General features: G+C 38.8%; 1 protein-coding gene across 6 annotated transcripts in view; it reads left to right on the top strand.

The window, feature by feature from the left end:
* The window catches only part of pou6f2 (POU class 6 homeobox 2), a 478,425-nt gene that overhangs the window by 439,282 nt on the left and 16,699 nt on the right, over window positions 1–22,444 (top strand). For all 6 annotated transcript variants that reach the window (XM_062984247.1, XM_062984243.1, XM_062984241.1 and 3 more), the window contains 2 exons: window positions 15,859–16,065; window positions 19,993–20,161. In XM_062984247.1, coding sequence (XP_062840317.1) covers window positions 15,859–16,065; window positions 19,993–20,161 — 376 coding nt within the window. The remainder of the gene's footprint in view (window positions 1–15,858; window positions 16,066–19,992; window positions 20,162–22,444) is intronic.

Below are 22,444 nucleotides of genomic sequence, written 5' to 3'. Positions count from 1 at the left end.
ATGGGCAGAACATTTGCAAGAATGTCTTAAGCTTTCTTTTTGCAACCGTTTGTGTGTGTGTGTATGTGAAAATGCCGGGATGGTCATGGATAAAAGATTGCTCACCTGTGAAAAGGGTAATGCAGGTTTTCATGGGCAATTCTCATTAGCATCATTATAATGAGTTTTGGTCTTTGTTGTGAGAAAGGAGAAATCCTGTAGTCTCGCCCTAAAGAACATTAAAGAAACATTACTGGCAGGAAATTGAAAAAGTAATATATGTTAGATGAAATATGACAACTTTTTTTCTGATAGAGCAGACAGATAAATGTCACCTACAAGTTTCAAAATACATTTAATTTTGCTACCACAATGGATATTCTCTTCATAAAATATATATGAATCAGCTTTGAATCATAAAACTTCACTGTGATAAACAAATGCATATTTGATAACATGCTTCTTCTTTTTTTTAAGTGATCTTTCCTCCTCCTCACCTCAGCCCAACCTGGCTCTTTCTGGTTTTCAGTTCTTTAAACTATAAACTTTATATTAACTCTTTTAATGAATGCAAGGCTACCAGTTTTGGTCCCTCATCTCAGTCTAACCTTCAATACACTTATGTAGTTAACATTTGCTCTGAGGGATTATTTGCTTTTATGTAATAACTGCACACATTGAATAATTTATATCAACATTTGGATCAGAGGAATAAACTGTGTCCCCTCTAACTTTGGGAACTTCTCAATATTGCACAAATGGATGAGTGAATCACTCTCAACCTATACATACAAGGAAAACATTGTGTGTAAATTAGACTGTGCCTCAATTACTATGAGAATGGTGAAATCGTGAACCTATTTCGGACATAATGACAGAACTTGCTTCCTAAAGTGCAGTTCAGACATTGTGTTTTTATATGCCCGACCCCTTTTATCTCTATGTTGTATTATTACTCATTTGTTCTGATTTTACGTGTTTTACTGTATTTTTTAAAAATGTTTAAATTGTTTATTTAATTTGATTGATATTATTATTGTTTTTGTTTTGATATTCGTTGCAATTGTTTTACTCTGTTTTGTTTTGGCATTGCCCCATGTTAGCCACTCTGAGTCCCTTCGGGGAGATGGTGGCAGGATAGAAAAACAAAGTATTATTTTATTATGACACAGCAAACAAGATAGATATGCTGGATTTCATATCACAAAATCACAAGTCGAACACTTCCCAAGTGTCTAGGACTGTGTGATGTATTTTCGGATGATGCGCGTAGATCCCAGCAGGGTGGCTTTTTGCAGTTGGCAGATCGTAATTTTGTCAATGTCTATTGTTTTCAAATGCCAGCTGAGATCTTTTGGCACGGCACCGAGTGTGCCGATCACCACCGGGACCACCTGCACTGGTTTCTGCCAGAGTCTTTGAAGTTCAATCTTGAGGTCCTGATAGCGGCTGAGTTTTTCCTGTTGTTTTTCATCAATGCGACTGTCACCTGGGATGGCAACATCAATGATCCAAACCTTTTTCTTTTCCACAACTGTGATGTCTGCTGTGTTGTGTTCCAGAACTTTGTCAGTCTGGATTCGGAAGTCCCACAGTATCTTTGCATGTTCATTTTCCAATACTTTTGCAGGTTTGTGATCCCACCAGTTCTTTGCTGCTGGAAGGTGGTACTTGAGGCATAAGTTCCAATGAATCATTTGTGCCACGTAGTTGTGCCTCTGTTTGTAGTCTGTCTGTGCAATTTTCTTACAGCAGATGAGGAGATGATCAATGGTTTCGTCGGTTTCCTTGCACAGTCTGCATTTTGGGTCATCAGCTGATTTTACGATCTTGGCCTTAATTGCATTTGTTCTGATGGCTTGCTCCTGGGCTGCAAGGATCAGGCCTTCTGTCTCCTTCTTCAGGGTCCCATTTGTGAGCCAGAGACAGGTCTTCTCCTTATCAGCTTTTCGTTCAATTTTGTCAATGAACTTTCCATGTAATGTTTTGTTGTGCCAGCTGTCAGCTCTAGTTTGTAGTGCGGTTTTCTTGTACTGGTTTTTTGTCTGCTGTGCTTTGAGGAGTTTCTGATTTTTTTTACTTCAATCAAAGCAGGTTCTTCACTTTGCTTTACATATTCTGCCAGGGCATCTTCTTCTTCTTTGACTGCTTGTTTTACTTGTAAGAGTCCTCTGCCCCCTGATCTTCTAGGCAGATATAGCCGGTCAACATCACTGCGAGGGTGCAGTGAATGATGAATGGTCATGAGTTTTCTTGTTTTTCTGTCCAAATTGTCCAGTTCCATCTGTGTCTAGTTTATGATGCCAGCAGTATATCTTATGACAGGTATGGCCCAGGTGTTTATGGCTTTGATGGTGATGCCTCCATTGAGCTTGCTTTTGAGAATTTTTCTGACCCTTTGTGTGTATTCTTTACTGACCACAGTCTTCACATGTTCATGCTTGATGTTGTCCAGCTGTAATATGCCCAGATATTTATAGGCCTCTGGCTGGTGACACTTTATCGTTTATTATTATTATTATTATTATTATTATTATTATTATTATTATTACTAAAAAATAATAATAACAGAGATTGAAGCAGTTACTTTTTGGGCCTTGCTTCCAAAATTCCACCTTAACTCAGGGATTATGTTTTCAAAGCCAGCATGATTTTTCCCCGACTCCATAATCCCCTTTTGAGACCATGAGAGTGAGATCAAACTCTCCTGTGTTTAAAGTAAGTACATTTTTCCACAACATCCTAATCCAGAGAAATATGCAAAATAGGTTTGATCCTGAGGTGACTAAGATGCGGAAATGCAGCTCTCATTCTCACCATTGACTATGTTTGGTAGAATTATGAGAGCTGACATCTGATCATATCAGAAGGATTATAAATTGTCCCCTTGTACTTTCATCTATCGTTTGAAAACAAGCCATGTCTATTTTCTTTAACTGTATTCCCTATGGGGAGAAAAGCAGGGTATAAATAAACAAACAAATACATAAATAAATGTATACAGATCGAGGCTAATTTAAAATCAGAAGTAATATCAACTCTACTTTTCTTCCTTTGTCTTTGCTAGCATGAAAGAGGAGGAAGTGAGTATGGATGTCCAAAATGCAATTGAACACACTCAGAGCAGGAAATTACGTATGGTTCTATAACATTTTAGCCATACCTACTGAGAAGATGTAATGAAAAGTAGTGGGACAAATGCTAACATTGACTGCCATAAAGATTCTGAAAAGTGGTCATCTGAAATACCATATACCGTATATACTTGACTATAAGCCGACCCGAATATAAGCCGAGGCACCTAATTTTACCACAAAAAACTGGGAAAACTTATTGACTCGAGTATAAGCCAAGGAGGGAAATGCAGCAGCTACTGGTAAATTTCAAAAATAAAATTAGATAGCAATAAAATTACATTAATTAAGTTATCAGTTAAATGTTTTGAATATTTACTGTATTTCAAAGAAAAACAGTAAACTAACTCTATAAGTGGAAAAGCAACAATAACTTTATAATAATAATAATAATCAACAACAACAGCTTCATTTGTACCCTGCCCTATCTATCTCCCCCTGGGGACTCAGGCCAGCTTTCAACATAGTAACAGGCAAACATATAATGCCTACATAAACTATGCAGAGCTAGATATAGATCTATCATTATATATACTAATTTCACATGTGCATTTCCCCCTGAAACCTTTGCAAATCCTCTCTCTATGTGCATTTTCCTCCTGCAATATTTCAAAGCCCAATTTATCAATGTTTATATCTATCTAGACATGTATGTGTGAGAGAGTGTGCATGTGCATTTTCCCTCTGCACTTGCAAACATGTGAGGGTAAAATTCATATAAAATTCATATATAAAATTAATATATACATATAGGAACAGATATACAGGTACATGGAAATCTCTAGTTATCTATATTTACATAGGATTTGCAAAGATCTGTAAACATATGAGGGGAAAATTCATATATTAATGTATTTGTAGGGGAAACATCTATATAAATATTTAGAAGCTTTGGGGCATGCATTTACCCAAGGAAGAAATGCAAGCAAAGCCCCCCTAAAAACAACGTTGTCCTCTTTTCTCCTGCCCTTTCCCACCTCTTTTCTTTCTCCCTTTTTCAAACTCATAAAGTAGCCAGAAAAGGTTTTTTAAAACTTCTCTCCCCCTCCCAAAAAACCCCACCTCATTTTTGTTTCCTTAGAAATAAAAAGAAATACACACCTTCTGTTGCTCTCTTTTCCCTCCTTCCCTCCCTTTGGACTCAAATGTTCTTGCAATAATAGTAGTAGTAGTAGTAGTAGTAGTAGTAGTAATAATAATAATAATAATAATAATGAATTGTGCAAATTTGCAAGAATATCTTTTTTTCTTCCCCTTCTGCCCATGCAATCTGGCTTGCAAGGGTTTCTCTCACACTCTCCTTTCACTTTTGAAAACATTCGCTTCTTCTCTGTCTCTCTCTCAAAAAAATATAAGATAACCAGCCTGGGAGGAGAAGCAGAGGAGGGAGGTTTTGGAAAAGAAAACATACTGTGGCCTCCAGGCTCCGCTGCTGGCTTGACCTTGACCCGAATATAAGCCGGGGGAGGCTTTTTCAGCTCATTACTAAGGGCTGAAAAACTCGGCTTATCTTCGAGTATATATGGTAATTATATATATATAAGGATAAAGCAGTTGTTTGATCTCTTTGACAAGGACTCAGTTTCAGACAATAGAGGTGGAAGAGACCACAAGGGCCATCCAGTCCAACCTCCTACCATGCATAAAATCAAAGCACTTTCAACAGATGGCCATCCAACCACTGCTTAAAATCATCCAGAGAAGGAAACTCCACCGTACTCCAAGGTAGCATATTCCGCACTGCCGAACAGCTCTTACTATCATCAGGAAGTCCTTCCTAATGTTTAGATAAATCTCCAGATGTTCCTATACTGCTTTTTAATCTTTTCTGTGCTGCATTTCTCCCATTGTATTGTGTGCTCCATTATCCCAATTTAGTACGATTTAACTTTTGGGAGAAGACTGAAGCAAAGCAGGTGTTGAGTAGTTCTGCCATTTCTCTGTCCCTTGTTAGCATTTTGTCATTACTTCTATGCACCAACACTACCGTTTCCTCATTATTCCTTTTGCTATGGACATAACAAACAAACAAAACACCTTTTTAACCTGTCTAGCATGCCTGATCTCATTCATTTGGCTTTTCTAACTTTCTCCCAACACATATTGGCTATTCATTCAAATTCTTCTTTCTCCTTTTTCCATTTTTTTGTACCTGTCATTTTAAAATCTTAACTCAGTTGAATATGCTTCATTCAAATCCCTGACGTTTTGAATAGTTCTATGAACTGGCCAAATTTTAATAAAAATAGGGTGTGAACATTCTTCAGCCCCCTAAATTTGGATGCATAGTCATCCTTATCCTGATAGTAATCTATACAGTGTGTAGGACTCTGACCAGGCCTTTTTTGTAGGGAAATTGACTCAATAGGATGCCTGTAAAAAAAAATTTTTAAATCACACATTTCCTGATATGATTTTTCCGGTTAGTGATCATCCAGAAGGGCCATTCCATCCATCACCTCCCTCCAGCCACCCCAGTTTTTATTTCTAGTTCATAGTCAATAATTTGTAGTGACTGGTATGTGGCATTTTATTGGACTATGACGAACCAAGTTTATCCCAAGAGTTTGAGTTTATTTTTGTTGCATTATATCTTGTTCTAGATATTGCAGAATACACTGAACATACTAATACATCCCTCATGTTTTTAGTACCTTGTATTTCTCTTCAGTTCTGGCAATAAAGTCCTGAGATTTGATATTGACTCACAGGAAACTGGTTTGTGAGAGACAATTGATCCCTTTCATTCATAGTTAACTTCTGGCAGCTTCAGAGATGAGTCCTACTCAGTCCTACCTGGAAATGCCACTAAGCTGTTGTTTTCCAGGATACAATGCTTCACCTTCCATAAATATCTCCTCGCTTTAGTACCTCCCTGATTGTCCAAGATGTGTTTATTTTTTTGCATATAAGAACAGCAGCATTGCAAATTTAATGGATATAATAAAGTAGATGTTTGCTGATTCACACAGCTCATCCATAAAGCCAATAATCCACATTGATTCCTGGCTTCAAGCTAATGATATAACAAATCACAAAAAGCTTTCCTTATGCAAAACAAAACATCTTGGTTTCTAGTGTTACACATGCTACACACATACACAGAGAGGCCCCTGTATTGGTGACATATTACTATAGACCAATGATGGGCAACCTTTTGCGCTTGGTGTGTTAAAATTCACCAAAAAACCTAGCATGACTTGGGTGATATGTCACTTTGAGGGGAAAAAACATAATTTCGCAATATGTATAGTTTAAATAACAAAAATATATAATTGTAATATATAACTGTATTCAATAAATCAAAAACTATTTACTACCATTATGTCCATGTACAACAATCTATAGTACCTCTTGCAGTTTCCATGCTGATTTCTCTCTATTCTAGTTTCAATGTAGTCATGAATAATGAATAACATAATAATAATAGTAATAATATGATAATATACTACAATAATAATAGAATATATATATGTGTGTGTGTGTGTCTGTGAGTGTGTGTGTAATGTGCATAATTCCCATGGAGTAAACAACAAAACCACTGTACCAAATCACACCAAATTTGGCCACAAAAGACATAGTCATCCAATCAATCTGTATGCAGCAGCGTGTCAGCAAAAATGGCTAGGCGTGTCAGTGCTGAAACGCCTGTCATAGGTTGGCCATCACTGCTATAGACACAGTAAACAAGACACAGTTTGTATGTTAAGGAAGCCACAAGCCAGGGCTGTGATTTTTAATTATAATGCTAGCCAAAGTAGCAAAGAGGAAAGAAAAGTCCATCTCTTCACCTTCCATACGGCATATTATTGTAACATTTTGTTAATTAGAAAATTAGATTGAATTTAGGTATTAACATTTCTCAAAGTATATATTATGATTCATCCTGATGCCCTAAATCTATAAATAGTGATATCTATGTCGGTGCTAATTGACATCAAGTCAACTTTGACCCATGGTGACCCATGAATGAGAGACCTTCAAGTCACTCTATCATCAGGTCTTGCAAACATCAGTCTTACTTCCTTGTTTGACTCTATTCATCTGGAATGTGATCGTCCTCTTTTCATACTGCCTTGTACCTTACCAAGCATATTGCTTTTTCTATGTAGCAATAACAAATTTCATGTGATTTTAAAGTCTTTTTGAAATAAAGGAGAGGTGAGCAATAAATGAGTTTTAAGAAACCCAAAATCAAAACCATGATTTTGTGCTGTCGCGCCTGGGGCTATAACTCTTAGCGAAAGAGGCATGGACGTGACATCTTTCCCCAGGGGATTGCTTCTTGCCCTCCTTTAGGGAAGCTGGAACTCCCAAGGATCAAAACACTGTAGATAAGTCAAAACTGGTTTTATTGTTTCAAAAGGTTATCCTTTTAAGGCAATAAGCTGGAAGTTTCAAAGGGGTAAAGGAAAATATACATTACAGTCTCTGGTTGTCTTGAGTCCAAGGAGCTTTGCAGCTGAGAAGCTTTTCCAGGTCCCTCTTTCTCATTGGCTGTGAATGCCGGAACAATCCTCAGCCTCAGTCCAAATGGCCTATGTTTGAAGACACAGAGTCTTCCTCTGGTGCCAAAGAACTGATCTGAAGGCGCTTGAGACTCCTCAATGTCATCCAGATTGGTCTGAACATGAAGCATAAGTCTCAAGGGTAAGAACCTCAGAATTGGTGCTGAGAGGTAACTTAATCAAGGGCTTTTAGAGCCAAATCTCTCTCTCATGTCCATCTGGTAGAAAGCTTGATGGTGGAATGAAAAAGGAAACACTGACCCACTCCAGGAAAGGGTGGAGTCAAACAATTGAGCTGAGGGAGCAATATAACTGGTGCAAACAACATTGATTGACAGCTATAAATAACCAATCAATCCAACTACATTTACAGGGTAAAGGCAAAATCAGGCATGATACAACAATTCAAATCTTGCAACTTACAGTTCAACATATAGATGGCGCCACTCGCGCCGTCACAATATTTCTCTTTTTGCTGTTCTCATGTTGCCTTCCAGGTTTGTACTTCGTAATCATTACACTTACAAACTCTGATTTTTGTGTAACTAAGTGAAAAGGGTAAGGTCCTAGACTCGAGACTTCATTAGGAAATGAATGTAGAGAATAAAAAGATAGAAAACTGAGCCCTAACTTTGAGCTATTCCTAAATAATTAAAAGAGCAAATATGAGCCCAAAGGCATCTTTACTATTAATAAAATATTTCCTTCTGGTATATCTGCAAAACTTCCAGGCAGAAATATTTAGCTTTAAACCACCAGTGAATTACATGTTGAAGCCAGGCACTATGATCCAGTCAGTGAAGTCTTCACTTGCAGATATGGGGAATTTAATGCATACACAGGGTTTTCCTTTTACATTGATGAAGGAAATGCTTCCATGCAAATAAAGCGAAGCACATACAAAAACTTCCATATTCAAGACAAAATATTCTAACCTAAGCTCTCGAATACATTACTTACCAATTAAGGTTTGGGGTGTATGTGTGCAATTCACCACATGGTTGAATTGCAGGATTAGTCATTGCAGTATTTTATAAGTGAATTGCTGGATTAAAGTCTATGCCATTTGTGCAAGTGTAATTCATTTTGCAGGAATACATTGAAGGAAGGAGATTGTTGCAATGCATCATTCTGAAATACTCCTTTTGGGGTGCAAGCTTTCGTCACCTCCCTCCACTCTTTGACTGTACATTTACAGATAGTACAACTCGTTTATTGTAAAAACAATATGCATTAGTACAAGAGGCCATCTTCTGGCTTCTGACCTTACAAACTGTTCACTTCAGCAATGTCATTCTCAAAATGCCCGACTGCAATCCAAGAAATGCATTTTAAATGTGGATGCAAACATTTCTATTACTGATAAAACTAGCACAGCAGTTTTTTGCCTTGTGGGGACTGAAGCTTTGCTGGCTGAAGTTACAGGCCCAGAAGTGACACTTCAAGGCCATGTCCTTTGTGACATGTGAAGCAAAGATTCCTGCCCCCCCCTTTTTGCAAGCCAGTTGCTGACAACATAAAAAGAAAAACAAAAATTCTTCCAATTTGATAACATTTGTAGAAGGTATACTACCGTATATACTCGAGTATAAGCCGATCCGAATACAAGCCGAGGCACCTAATTTTACCACAAAAAAATGGGAAAATTTATTGACACGAGTATAAGCCGAGGGTGGGAAATGCAGCAGCTACTAGTAAATTTCAAAAATAAAATTTGATACCAATAAAATTACATTAATTGAGGTATCAGTGGGTTAAATATTTTGAACATTTACTGTATTTCAAAGAAAAAAGTAAACTAACTCTATAAGTGGAAAAGCAACAATAACTTTATAATAATAATCATCATCAACAACAACAGCTTCATTTGTACCCTGCCCTATCTCTCTCCCCCTGGGGAACTCAGGCCAGCTTCCAACATAGTAACAGGAAAACATATAATGCCTACATAAACAATGCAGAGCTAGATATAGATCTATCATGATATAATTTCACATGTGTATTTTCCTCTGAAACCTTTGCAAATCCTCTATGTGCATTTTCCTCCTGTAATATTTCCAAGTCCGATTTATCAATGTTTTTATCTATCTAGACATCTCTGTGTGTGTGTGTGTGTGTGTGTGTGTGTGTGTGTGTGTGCATGCGCATTTTCCCTCTGCACTTGCAAACATGTGAGGGTAAAATTCATATAAAATTCATATATAAAATTAATGTATACATATAGGAACAGATATACAGGTACATGGAAATCTCTATTCTATATATATAAATGAGTGATGGAATCCTGGCACCGAGCAAAACAACAAAACTAAACACCCCCCAACCTCCAAATTTGACAACACAACCCATCATCCATGTTTCTAGGTTGATACAACAAAAAGAAAAGAAAAATAAAGTCCTAATTAGAGGGAAAGGAATAATTGTTTTTATCCAATTGCTGCCAGTTACAGGGCTAATCTCTGCCCACTTGGTTTCCTAGCAACCAACTCAGCCCAGGGGACAGGCAGACTTAGGCCTCTCTTAGGCCTCTTCCACAGATTATCTAATTTGCACTGGATTATATGGCAGTCTAGACTCAAGGCCCTTCCACACAGCTATATAACCCATTTATAATCTTATATTATCTGTTTTGCACTGGATTATCTTGACTCCACACTACCATATAATCCACTTCAGTGTGCATTTTATACAGCTGTGAAGAAGGGGCCTCATATAATCCAGTTCTAAGCAGATAATATAAAATTATCAATATACAGTAGAGTCTCACTTATCCAACATAAACAGGCCGGCAGGATAAGTGAATATGTTGAATAATAAGAAGGGATTCAGGAAAAGCCGATTAAACATCAAATTAGGTAATCGTTATACAAATTAAGCACCAAAACATCATATTATACAACAAATTTGACAGAAAAAGTAGTTCCATGCGCAGTAATGCTATGTAGTAATTACAGTAGAGTCTCACTTATCCAACACTCGCTTATCCAACGTCCTGGATTATCTAATGCATTTTTGTAATGTTACATTTATTATCCTTCAGAATGGCTCATATATCAGAAATTGAGTGATTTTTAAACAAAAGGAATTGACTTCTCCCCTTTTTACTTCTTGCGTTACAAAAAAAGCTAATAAAAGGGAGAACATGTTTTTAAGCCTTGTACAATACTTCAGTGCCTTCTGAGTACTTGTTAGCTAGTTCATTTACAAAATTAATAGACTGCCATATAATAGAGTTCTTAGGATGACTCACAAAGTAGCCCCTTCATAAGTCTTTCTTTTTTCTCAATGTGGTATATCAGGATGGACACTTCATAACCTTCCCAGACCCTGTTGTACCCCAGTTCCCAGTACTCCTTATCATTGGCTATTCTGGTTACAACAGATCAGAACTGCAGTCCAAAAACATCTTGAGAACCCCACGTCATACCGACTCTTGCTGTTTGTGATTTTCAACTTCCTTTTTCCATTTCTCGTACTGCACACACTTCACAATTTAGTCTTCTTTCAATTTTACGGGGTGCAAAACATTAAAGGATAGAGCTTAGTTCACTAAACTAAATTTTGAACAAGCTAGCCATAGCTTCAAATGCCAAAGTGTAATCTCCACTCTTCATCTTTCCAAAATACTTACATAAATGTCAGTGCACGTTGCCATAGATTTTTGTTTTCCTGCAGGAGATTTTAAAGGGTGAATGTCTTGCTTTTTCAGCAATGGAGAATTGTGGAGTGTGCCTATTTCAGAAACTGTATTAAGCCAAATTTGAGCAGAGCAATACTTCAGAGGAATGGCTAGGAGTAAGTCCAATCACTTGCAGTGTAAGACTGATTCAGATGTTATGTATTACCTTAGTGACTGGAAGAAAGGCCTTTCTGATGGCAGAATTCCCATGGGGGGCATATAGATCAAAGGAGCTTATCTTGTTGACCACATCAGACACAAAAGGAGCATTCACAGAATGGGCAGCAGTGAATTAATACCCATATTGGAAACAGTCTTCTAAGGAACTTATCACATTAGGTACTGGATTTGACATGCATTGTTGCGAATGCGTGGGGCCCTAGCAGGGGGTGTGAAGAACTTGTCACCCCAAGCCCCGCATCGCCCGACTCACCACCGGCCCCATCTCACAGGGGGAAGCATCTGGCACCTGGCTTCCCCCCATTGTAGCAAAGGCAACATGAGAAACCTGTGATGCTGTCACAGTGGCATGTGCTGCTTCCTCAGCCCTTTTGCCACAGAGCCTAACCAGGAGTAGGTGTTTTGTCATGCACTGGGCCTGTAGCTATTGTCTTTGTATAGGACGTATACTTTATGCCCAGCGGGAAGCCAGGGCGCCTTAAGAGAGGTTCTTGAGGATTTTCCTGAAAAGGATAGTCCTTTGAGTCTTTAATGAGATAACAAAGTCTTTATTATTGAACAAATAATAAATCTTCAAGGAGTCAAATAACACTTCAAGGTTTCCTTAATAAACTGTTGGCCTTTTCAGTCTTGTCCCCAGGGGACAGACAATTGGCTTTGGATAACTGTGCTTTCTCTATAAGGAGAAAACCCCCTTTTAACCTCTCCCAGGCTGTCTTATTATATGGGCCTAGCTGATGTGGGACCCACTACCGATTCCAAATGCGTCTGGGTATCGAGTAGACCTATCAACCAAGGCTTGCAGATGTTTCGGCTGGGGTTGCATGGATCTGTGATGCTGTTCCCTCTCTGAGGTTTCTTTGGAAACTTTAAGGCTGTTTCCCTCAGGAGCTGTGAGGCTGAGGGGCTGTGCGCTCTTAGACAGAACCTTTGGGACCTTTCCCCTGGAATTTCTGTTTCTGATTCCTCGGATGTTCTATATCCCCAGAAGTTCTTGAGATATGAAGCTTTTCCACGGGACGAGCTGGTCTACATCCTATAGCTTAGCTTCCTTAAGTGAGACTGACTTAAAAATGGCTCCTTCCCTCCCAGAGCCCTGAACAAGGGGCGGAACCAAACTTAATGATGATAGACAGGTGGCCTGCCCTATGACTGCAAACATTAGCAGAAAGAAAATAAATGCCAAGTTTTCTGGGTGTCTAACTAGAAAGAGCCCCCAGCGGCACAGTGTGTTAAAGCACTGAGCTGCTGAACTTGCAGATCGAAAGGTCACAGGTTCGATTCTGAGGAGCTGAGTGAGCGCCCGCTGTTAGCTCCAGCTTCTGCCAACCTAGCACTTCGAAAACATGCAAATGTGAGTAGATCAATAGGTACCGCTCCGGCGGGAAGGTAACGGCACTCCATGCAGTCATGATGGCTACATGACCTTGGAGGTGTCTGCGGACAACGCTGGCTCTTCAGCTTAGAAATGGAGATGAGCACCAACCCCAGAGTTGGACACAACTGGACTTAACATCAGGGGAAACCTTTACCTATCTAGAAAGAAGCCATTGGACACAGCTGTGAATAGTTCACCATCTAATAGGCAGTGTTAGTAGAACAAGCATAATTTGGCATGTGGTATTCTCTCACTTCAGCTTCATCAAAGGTTCCAGGTGGAGGTTGTTAAATTTAAAAAACTAAAAGGAAAATGCTCATTGGCTGCATCTACATTGGGCAGGTTACTCCAGTTTAAATCTGCTCCAGAGCAGTTCCAGATCCAGAACATAGCTGCTGTCTGGATGAATGGGGACTGCATCAGCTCTGCTGGACAGTCACCTCAACCTCTGTGTCTCCACTGTTCCCCACCAACCATTGAACAGTAGACATAACCACAATGTCCACAGGTGCTCGAATAGAGCCCTGTGACTAGTGGGGAGCAGTGACATTGACATAAGGATCAGAGCAAAGAAAGGATGATGGCAGCAATGCCCATCTAGACATGAGACAGGGCCAAAATGGACTGAAACCAACTGTCTAGATTGTCACAAACCCTGATAGACCCCTCAAATTTGCTAAAAGCAGGACAAAGTCAGATTAATCCCAGAAAAACCAGAACACTCACTAGAAGTCACTGTATGTCATGAAGACAGACAACGGTGGATTCATGGTGAATTCAAGTTTTTTGTCCAATGTAGGAAAGTGTAGGAACTCACTGCCAACAGTATAATAGATAATATGAAATACCTAGAAAACACATACACAAACAAGAGGTGTGGAGATATTTCTGTTCTTTTTAAGATGGCGACTCCTGACACAGTTATTCTTACAGAATCATAAAAGTATCCACTGTTAACTGTAAAAATGGGGCTCATTTTTAACTCTCAATCTGTAGAATATGAGCCGCTTCATGAATCTGATGGCCAAATTAATCACAAACCATGAAGTATTTATCATATTATTGATAGTTACCGTATATACTCAAGTATAAGCCGACCCAAATATAAGCCGAGGCACCTCATTTTACCACAAAAAAACTGGGAAAACATTGACTCCAGTATAAGCCAAGGGTGGTACATTTCAGAAATAAAAACAGATACCAATAAAATTACATTAATTGAGGCATTAGTAGGTTAAATGTTTTTGAATATTTACATAAAGCTCAAATTTAAGATAAGACTGTCCAACTCTGATCAAAACATTATTCTCATCTTCTTCAATGTAAATGTGCTTATGTATTCTTTTAATAATAATAGAGTAAAATAATACATGTAATAATAATAATAATAAATACAGGAAAATAATACAAGTAATAATAAATACAGTAAAATAATAAATGCAATAAGAATAATAATAAGATCAGAGTGAAATAATAAATGTATTATTATTATTATTATTATTATTATTATTATTATTATTATTATGAAGAAGAAGAAGAAGAAGAAGAAGAAGAAGAAGATGATGATGATGATCACACAGTCCTAGACACTTGGGAAATGTTCGACTTGTGATTTTGTGATATGAAATCCAGCATATCTATCTTGTTTGCTGTCATAATAAAATAGAGTAAAATAAATGTAATAGTAGCAACAATAATAGAGAAAAATAATAAATGTACCTTATATTTTCGAGTATAAGCTGACCCAAGTATAAGCCAGCCAGGACCCTCACCTGAGAATAAGCCGAGGGAGACTTTTTCAGTCTTAAAAAAGGGCTGAAAAACTAGGCTTATATTTGAGTATATACACAGTACTTGTTTCCTCATTAGTATAAACAACGTTTTATATATATATAATGTTTATTTATTTTCATTCATTCAAATATACATACATTGCAAGTGTTTGTTGCATACAGTGCAATACTTTCATCTATTAGTCTTTCATAATTTCTCAGACAATATATTTTCAATAAGGGGTCACAGGCTTCTATTTGTATAGTACATATAAAAATATTATAAGTTCCAAATTTATATCTGTTTCCTCCTTGCCTTCAGTCTATTAGCTTCCTCTATGTACATTTTTAGATTAATTTTACATTGAAATGTTGGATCATTGGTTGCCATTCATTAACAAAGTTCTCTATAAGTATAAACAATGTTTTGTATGAAATCCTCTGCAAATTGTGATGTGAGCTTACCAGCTTACACTATCATTTACCAGCTGAAGTTGGCATGTTTCCTTCATTGATGGTGGGGTAGATATGCTTGTGGTGAAAAGGCATTAAAATTTCCATACTGTGAAAATCCATGGTTTAATTCAACATTATTCTCAGACATTTGTTACAATGAGTGAGTCAAAATGTGAGCACACACTGAAAATGTTTACAGGAATAGTACAATTGCATCTTGCATTGCATCTTAGGCATCATCAGAGCATCCTTACTTCTGTAGTGCTGATGAAAGGTTATGTAGAAAACAGGGGTTGCTGGTTTTCACTGATTTATCACCACTCTGTCAAAATAGGTAGTTTGTACTTCAAAAATCCACTACAGAATAAAGACTCGGGAAAATGTTTTCTAAATTGTTTACAAACTTGGAATAAAGTAAACTCACCTGAAATGCTTCGTAACATCATTGAAAATCTCTTCACTGAAAAAGAGGGATTTGAGATTCCTTTCAGTATTCGTAATCTAAAAAAGTAAATTTTCCAAGGTATGAAAACCCATAGTGATGGGCAAGTTCTCTATGCAAGCCAGGGATCCAAGAATATGTTTGAAAATCACTGTAGTCTGAGGATTTCAACCATGCGCAGGCACAGCTAGAAATATAGGTTACACTTTCCAATTTCTTTATTGGTTAAAGTGTGCCTTGGGTCAAAGAAAATGTTCTATGCTACTTATGTTCTATGATCACACAGTAAAATATTTGTAACCTATAGAATGTCACTTTTGTTTCTCTTAGATTATTGGAACGATTCCATTGATGCCTAATCCAGTCCCATCCAATCAGGCAGCAGGAGGAGCTCAGGGCCTTCAAGTGCAGCCAATCACGCCACAGTTATTGACCAATGCCCAGGGGCAAATCATTGCAACTGTCATTGGAAACCAAATTTTGCCAGTGATCAACACCCAGGGAATCACACTGTCACCACTTAAACCAGGCCAGCAGGTAATGTGTAACGAATGTTAGTTCCTAAATTAATGGATGATTAGTGGATATATCTTTACTACACGTGGTTGTTTTTTCTCCTCATTCACAACCAATTTACTATGATGAACAATAAAAACTACAGTATATTCCATTCACATTTTAAGCAAGAAAAAATACATCACATTTTAAATCAGATTTGTTTTTGAAATATTCAGGAAGCGAACATGATTCATTTTATAATAAGGGGAAAGCCTTCAGTCACTAATCCAGAAATTTCCAAATGTATTTGGCCCTCTGCCCCTTTTCTGAAAAAAATATTCAGTGCCCTCTGGAAATCTACCTTCTTTCAGCAAACAGAAAGACATACAGTAGAGTCTCACTTATCCAACATAAACGGGCCGGCAGAACGTTGGATAAGCGAATATGTTGGATAGTAAGGAGGGATTAAGGAAAAGCCTATTAAACATCAAATTAGGTTATGATTTTACAAATTAAGCATCAAAACGTCATGTTATACAACAAATTTGACAGAAAAAGTAATAATAATATAATAATAATTTTATTTTTGTACCCCGCCACCATCTCCTCAGAGGGACTCGGGGCGGCTTACAGATATAAAACCAACATACATTAATATCAAATACAAAAACACACAAATAAATTTAAAAGGCATTAAAAATCACAATCATTATAAAACACATGAAAAACACAGCAATAAAAACATAAAATGAGCTGGGCAAAGTGCACTGAGTGGAACTTGTAAACAAGAAGGAAGTTAAGGTGCTACAAGGTCATGGGAAGAGCGTAGTTCAATATGCAGTAATGCTATGTAGTAATTACTGTATTTACGAATTTAGCACCAAAATATCACAATGTATTGAAAACACTGACTGCAAAAATGCGTTGGATAATCCAGAAAATTAGATAAGTGAGTGTTGGATAAGTGAGACTCTACTGTAGTGACAAATTTATATTGTTATGTATCTACATTTCTATCACTACAACCTGCAACATGATAAAGAAAGATGTTGTTAATAAAAGACCTTGAAGCCTGAAATCATAAAATTATTTATTAAAATCAACCATAGTGACATTTGCATCACACACAGGAAATTATGACAATGAAGGATATTAAAATAAAAATTATTAATAACATTAAAAATGCAGTAGAGTCTCACTTATCCAACACTCACTTATCCAACGTTCTGGATTATCCAACGCATTTTTGTAGTCAATGTTTTCAATATATCATGATAGTTTGGTGCTAAATTCGTAAATACAGTAATTACTACATAGCATTAATGTGTAATGAACTACCTTTTCTGTCAAATTTGTTGTATAACATGATGTTTTGGTGCTTAATTTGTAAAATCATAACCTATTTTGATGTTTAATAGGCTTTTTCTTAATCTCTCCTTATTAACCAACATATTCACTTATCCAACATTCTGTCGGCCCGTTTATGTTGGATAAGTGAGACTCTACTGTAATCCTAAATGAAGGGTGAACTTGTTGTGCTGCTATCAATTTATTACTGTTCAGCTTCATTTTTGTCAGCAGAATGAATTAAAAGTTTTAAATAATTATTGCACTTGCACTCTTATTAACTGCCTGTCACAATTCTGAAACAATCTAAAGTAGATTTCATGCATGCCACCTATGTATAATATTATATTGTAAGCAAGACATTCCACGCACATATTCTTGCTGATGCATGCCAGACTTCCTGACAATGCATGGCACACTCACCTGCCAACACTTGCTTGTTAAGATCTGTTGTTAAGAGACCTGACCACTAATCCATTATAACTCACATTTTGTGTGTTTGGATAAAAAGTAATCACTATGACTTTAACACTATGTCACACATGAAACCTATACAAATGGTTTCTCAAATTTTCCTACTCTTCTTTATCACCCCCTATTTTTATTCACTGCCCCAAACTGCACCTCAGGCTACCACTGCCCCCCTGGATCATTCCAGCACTCTAAAGGAGACAATATCGTACATTCTGGGAAGCACTGAACTAAATCATCAAGAAAGTCTTGAGCAAGTTTATATCTTTCTCACTGTTTCAAATAGCTCCACCTCAATTTTTTCCTTTCCTATGATCCATTTGGGCCCCTGGTGGCACAGTGTGTTAAAGCGCTGAGCTGCTGAACTTGCGGACCAAAAGGTCCCAGGTTCAAATCCCGGGAGCGGAAAGAGCCCGCTGTTAGCCCCAGCTCCTGCCAACCTAGCAGTTCGAAACATGCAAATGTGAGTAGATCGATAGGTACCGCTCCGGCAGGAAGGTAACGGCGCTCCATGCAGTCATGCCGGCCACATGACCTTGGAGGTGTCTATGGACAACGCCGGCTCTTCGGCCTAGAAATGGAGATGAGCACCAACCCCCAGAGTCGTTCACGACTGGACTTAACGTCAAGGGAAACCTTTACCTTTACCTATGATCCATTTTACACCACTCTAAAACAAAATGGACCTAGTGTTCTGGCTACATATCAACTTGGTCCAGGGCCCTTTCATAGTACCAAATTATATTGTTGCAGTGCTAGGAAAGCTATTGATATCCATAGGCCTTGGGTCACAAGGCCTGATATCTTCAGGGGTGCCCATCTTTTGATTCTGCCACTCCCAAGTAAAGTAAAGACTGTCATAGGGCTCGTTCACACTACAGAATTATAGTGTTATTATTCTGCTCAAACTGCCATGGCAACATTCCATGGAATCCTGGGAAATGCATTTTAAGGAGAATCGTTTAGAATGTTCAGCCTTGGATGTCTAGATATCATTTCTGACACATGACAACCCTAAGGCTGTCATGGGGTGTTCATGGTAGAATTTATTCAGTTTGCCCTTTCTTGCTGAGGATGGGAAAGTGTGACTTATCCAAGAACATCCCGTAGGATTCCGTGGCCAAGTGGGCATTCAAACTCTTGTCTCCCATTGTCCAAGTCCAACCTCAAACCACACCACCACTCTGGCTCTCTTCCTTTTATCCCCACTTGCAAATTGCAGTCACTGGAAGGAGTTATTGAGCACCTCTCCGTCTGCATGGGAAAATATGAGGCCTGTCCAACAGTAGGGTCATCACCAGGGCCGGTCCAACACGGAGGCCACTGAGGCGGCCGCTTCGGGCGCACGGTCCCCGGGGGCGCCATCGAGGTCCCCCCCCCGGAAGGCCTGTTCGGCGGTGAGCCTCCCACGCCACTTGCCCTGGCCTAGCTGGCCTTGCCCAGCTGGTCAGGCTGCAGCGGGAGTCCCTCCAGGCCACGGTCGCCGCGGCCTGGAGGGACTTTCCCTCCACTTCCTGGCCAGCTGGGCAGGGTGCGCGGGGCGGGAGGCGGGGCCCCGTCTGTGCGGTGCCCCGCCTCCCGTCCAGCGCCCCCTGGCCCCGCCTCCCACGCTGTGCGAGAGGCAGGGTCAGGGCGAGCAGTGTGGGAGGCGGAGCCAGGGCGCAGGAGGCGGGGCCAGGTCTGGCCATGCCCTGCCTCCCGCGGCGCATGGCCACACCTCCCGCAGCACGGGGGGGGGAATTTTTCCGCCCCGCTTAATATTTAAAATTATCTCGGGCTGGCCCTGGTCATCAACTATGGAATTCAGTGGTCCAGCAAGTCAACAAGTTATTCCATTAGGTGTGCTTAGGAGGGAAATGAAAACAACCACAAAATATGTTCACAGGGGCAATGACTTTTCGTTCTGCTGTTTTCAGTTTTATCTGGCATTTTGTTGCTGAATTAGTTTCCTGTTGGTAGGGTTTATTTTTACTGTTTATGTATTTACTATGATGCAATTGATTTGTTAATCCTTCTAAGGACACTTTTTTAGAAATAAAAAGGATCCCATCATTTCCTATGCATTGTATCAAATACAACACTCACCACAGTGATGACATCTTATTACTTATTTCTTTACTGAGGTTGTGTGTGTTTGTTTGCATTTAGCTCCATCAGCCATCTCAGACACAAATGGGACAAGCAGCATCACAGTCCAATCTTCTACATTTGGCTCACAGTCAGGCATCTCTGTCTCAAAGCCCTGTGCGTCAAGCTTCTTCCTCTTCCTCCTCCTCCTCCTCATCTTCAGCTCTGAGTGTTGGCCAGTTAGTTAGCAGTAAGTAGAGTCCTCTCTCTATCTCTCTCTGCTTCCAAACCTTCTACCCTCCCTTTTTCTGCCAAGAATGTATAAATCTGGCTAAATGAAAAAAAAAACCAAAAGCCGTTAACTGCTAAATAATAATAAAATGCAGAAGCATGGTTTCTTTTTTATTCTTTTGTTCATTTGTTTAAATATGCATATTCTGCATTTTTGCCACGATAGCTAACAATACTAATATACAATTATCTCTTTGTGATCTATATTACAAGCCAGCACATAACATGGTGGTGGCAGTAGTAACATGGAAGGCAGTAGGAAAAGAGGAAAGTTCCATTACAGGATTATAGAGGGAAGCCACAACCCGCAAGACCAGAAGATAGGGTGACTTGGAATTATCTCATTCATAGGGTCACCATACGTCAAAATTAACCTTATGGCAGTTAACAACAACAGCAGTCATAGCAGCAGTAATAAAGGCTAGAGGTGGACATATATGTCTTTCTATAGATAGCACTAGCTGTGCCTGGCCACGCGTTGCTGTGGCGAAGTATGGTGGTATGGGAAATAGTCAAGATAATCCAGTTCAAAGCAGATAAAATAAGATTATAAATGGGTTATATAGCTGTGTGGAAGGGCCTTGAGTCTACACTGCCATATAATCCAGTTAAAATCAGATAATCTGTATCTTATAGGCAGTGTGGAAGAGGCCTGAGGCCTAACTCTGCCTGTCCCCTGGGCTGAGTGGGTTGCTAGGACACCAAGTGGGCAAAGCTTAGCCTTCTAACTGGCAGCAATTGGATAAAAACAATTATTCCTCTCCCTCTAATTAGGACTTTGTTTTTCTTTTCTTTTTGTTGTATGAACATAGAGGCATGGATGAGGGGTTGTGCTGCCAAGTTTAGTGTTTCTGGGATGTGTAGTTTTGTTGTTTTGTCCTAGGCCGAAATTTCATTACCCTTTTATATATATAGATAGCCAATGATGGAAGATACTGAGAGCTTTGGTCCTCCAGTCTGGAAGGCTCTCCATTCCCATCGATCTCAACAGATCGGGCTTATTTCTGCAGCATACACCAGTTCAGTGATAGTTCAGTCATGGGGCCTGCCAGCTCCCATCCCATGATGTAATACTGCTTCTTGTGGGATTCTGTGGCTAAACTATAGTGAAACCAGCACATGCCACATGGGAGGCTTCCCGTGTTGCACCAACAACAATGGGGGGGGGGGGAGTTGGGCTGCTGATGCTTCTCCCTGTAGGATGGGATTATGATGATGTTGGACATGGGGCAATGGGTTCCCCACCCACCCATCCCGTGATGGGCACCGCCAAATTTATCATGATCTGTGGCGATTATGGCGGCCTGTATGATAAGTACAAAAAAAGACAATGAGTTCCCTGGAACTACAAAGACAAGAATCCACTATTACAGTAATACAGAAATCATTAAACCTAAATTTAGTTCAATACATCAATAGGAAAACAGATACAAAAGGCGTTGTTAAACAATCAAACAAAGGACTGTTACATTCACAGTAGAAACAATATTTTTTTCTTGAAGGATGAATTTACTCCTCTTCTCATAAACAATAAATGTTCTTTAGTTCTTTGATTGTTCCACATACACAAATTGAGTCCTCTTCTTATATATAATTATTGTTCTTGTTTCTTTATTATGGATAGTAGACTGCAAAACCACAACCGGTTTCAACTCAAAAGAGTCTTCATCAGGTGGATTGTAGTCCCTTTTTTCCAGGTTTTTTTTTTAGTTTTTTAAATGTGGATCCTATAGGGAACATACATAGTGGCTACCAATTATTTACAATACATATAGTTACATGAGACATACACGATACACAATAAAGATAATGTAAAAGTCATACTCACAGCAAGATCTAAGTTTTAAACACGCATATTCTGCAATCAGTTTGATTCCAATGTGAGTATGAAGCTGAGTAACTAATTTCGCTCTTAAATGGCAAGCACAATGGTCAGGTGGTTGTAAAGTAATGTAATTGCTGTTACTCCAGAGTCACATTTAAAGGAAGACTATCAGTCTTTACAAAAAACAATCATAAGAGTTGGTATTGTTCAACCCCTTCAGATGTTCAGTTTGGAGTGTGAAAACCCAAAAAGATTCACGGTGTAGGAGCTTCGTCTGGAAATCTATGCCTTTGGAGGGTGTGACAACTTCTAGAACCTAAACCCAAAGTGATTCAGGATTGTGTTTTAGATCTTCAAAATGTTTATAAAAAATCGAATCAGTAGAATGTTTCCTGATCTTACTTTTGTGTTCTATAA

The sequence above is a fragment of the Anolis carolinensis genome, chromosome 6, assembly GCF_035594765.1.
Source record: "Anolis carolinensis isolate JA03-04 chromosome 6, rAnoCar3.1.pri, whole genome shotgun sequence".
Taxonomy (NCBI): domain Eukaryota; kingdom Metazoa; phylum Chordata; class Lepidosauria; order Squamata; family Dactyloidae; genus Anolis; species Anolis carolinensis.
This window is presented reverse-complemented; position numbering and strand designations above follow the sequence as displayed.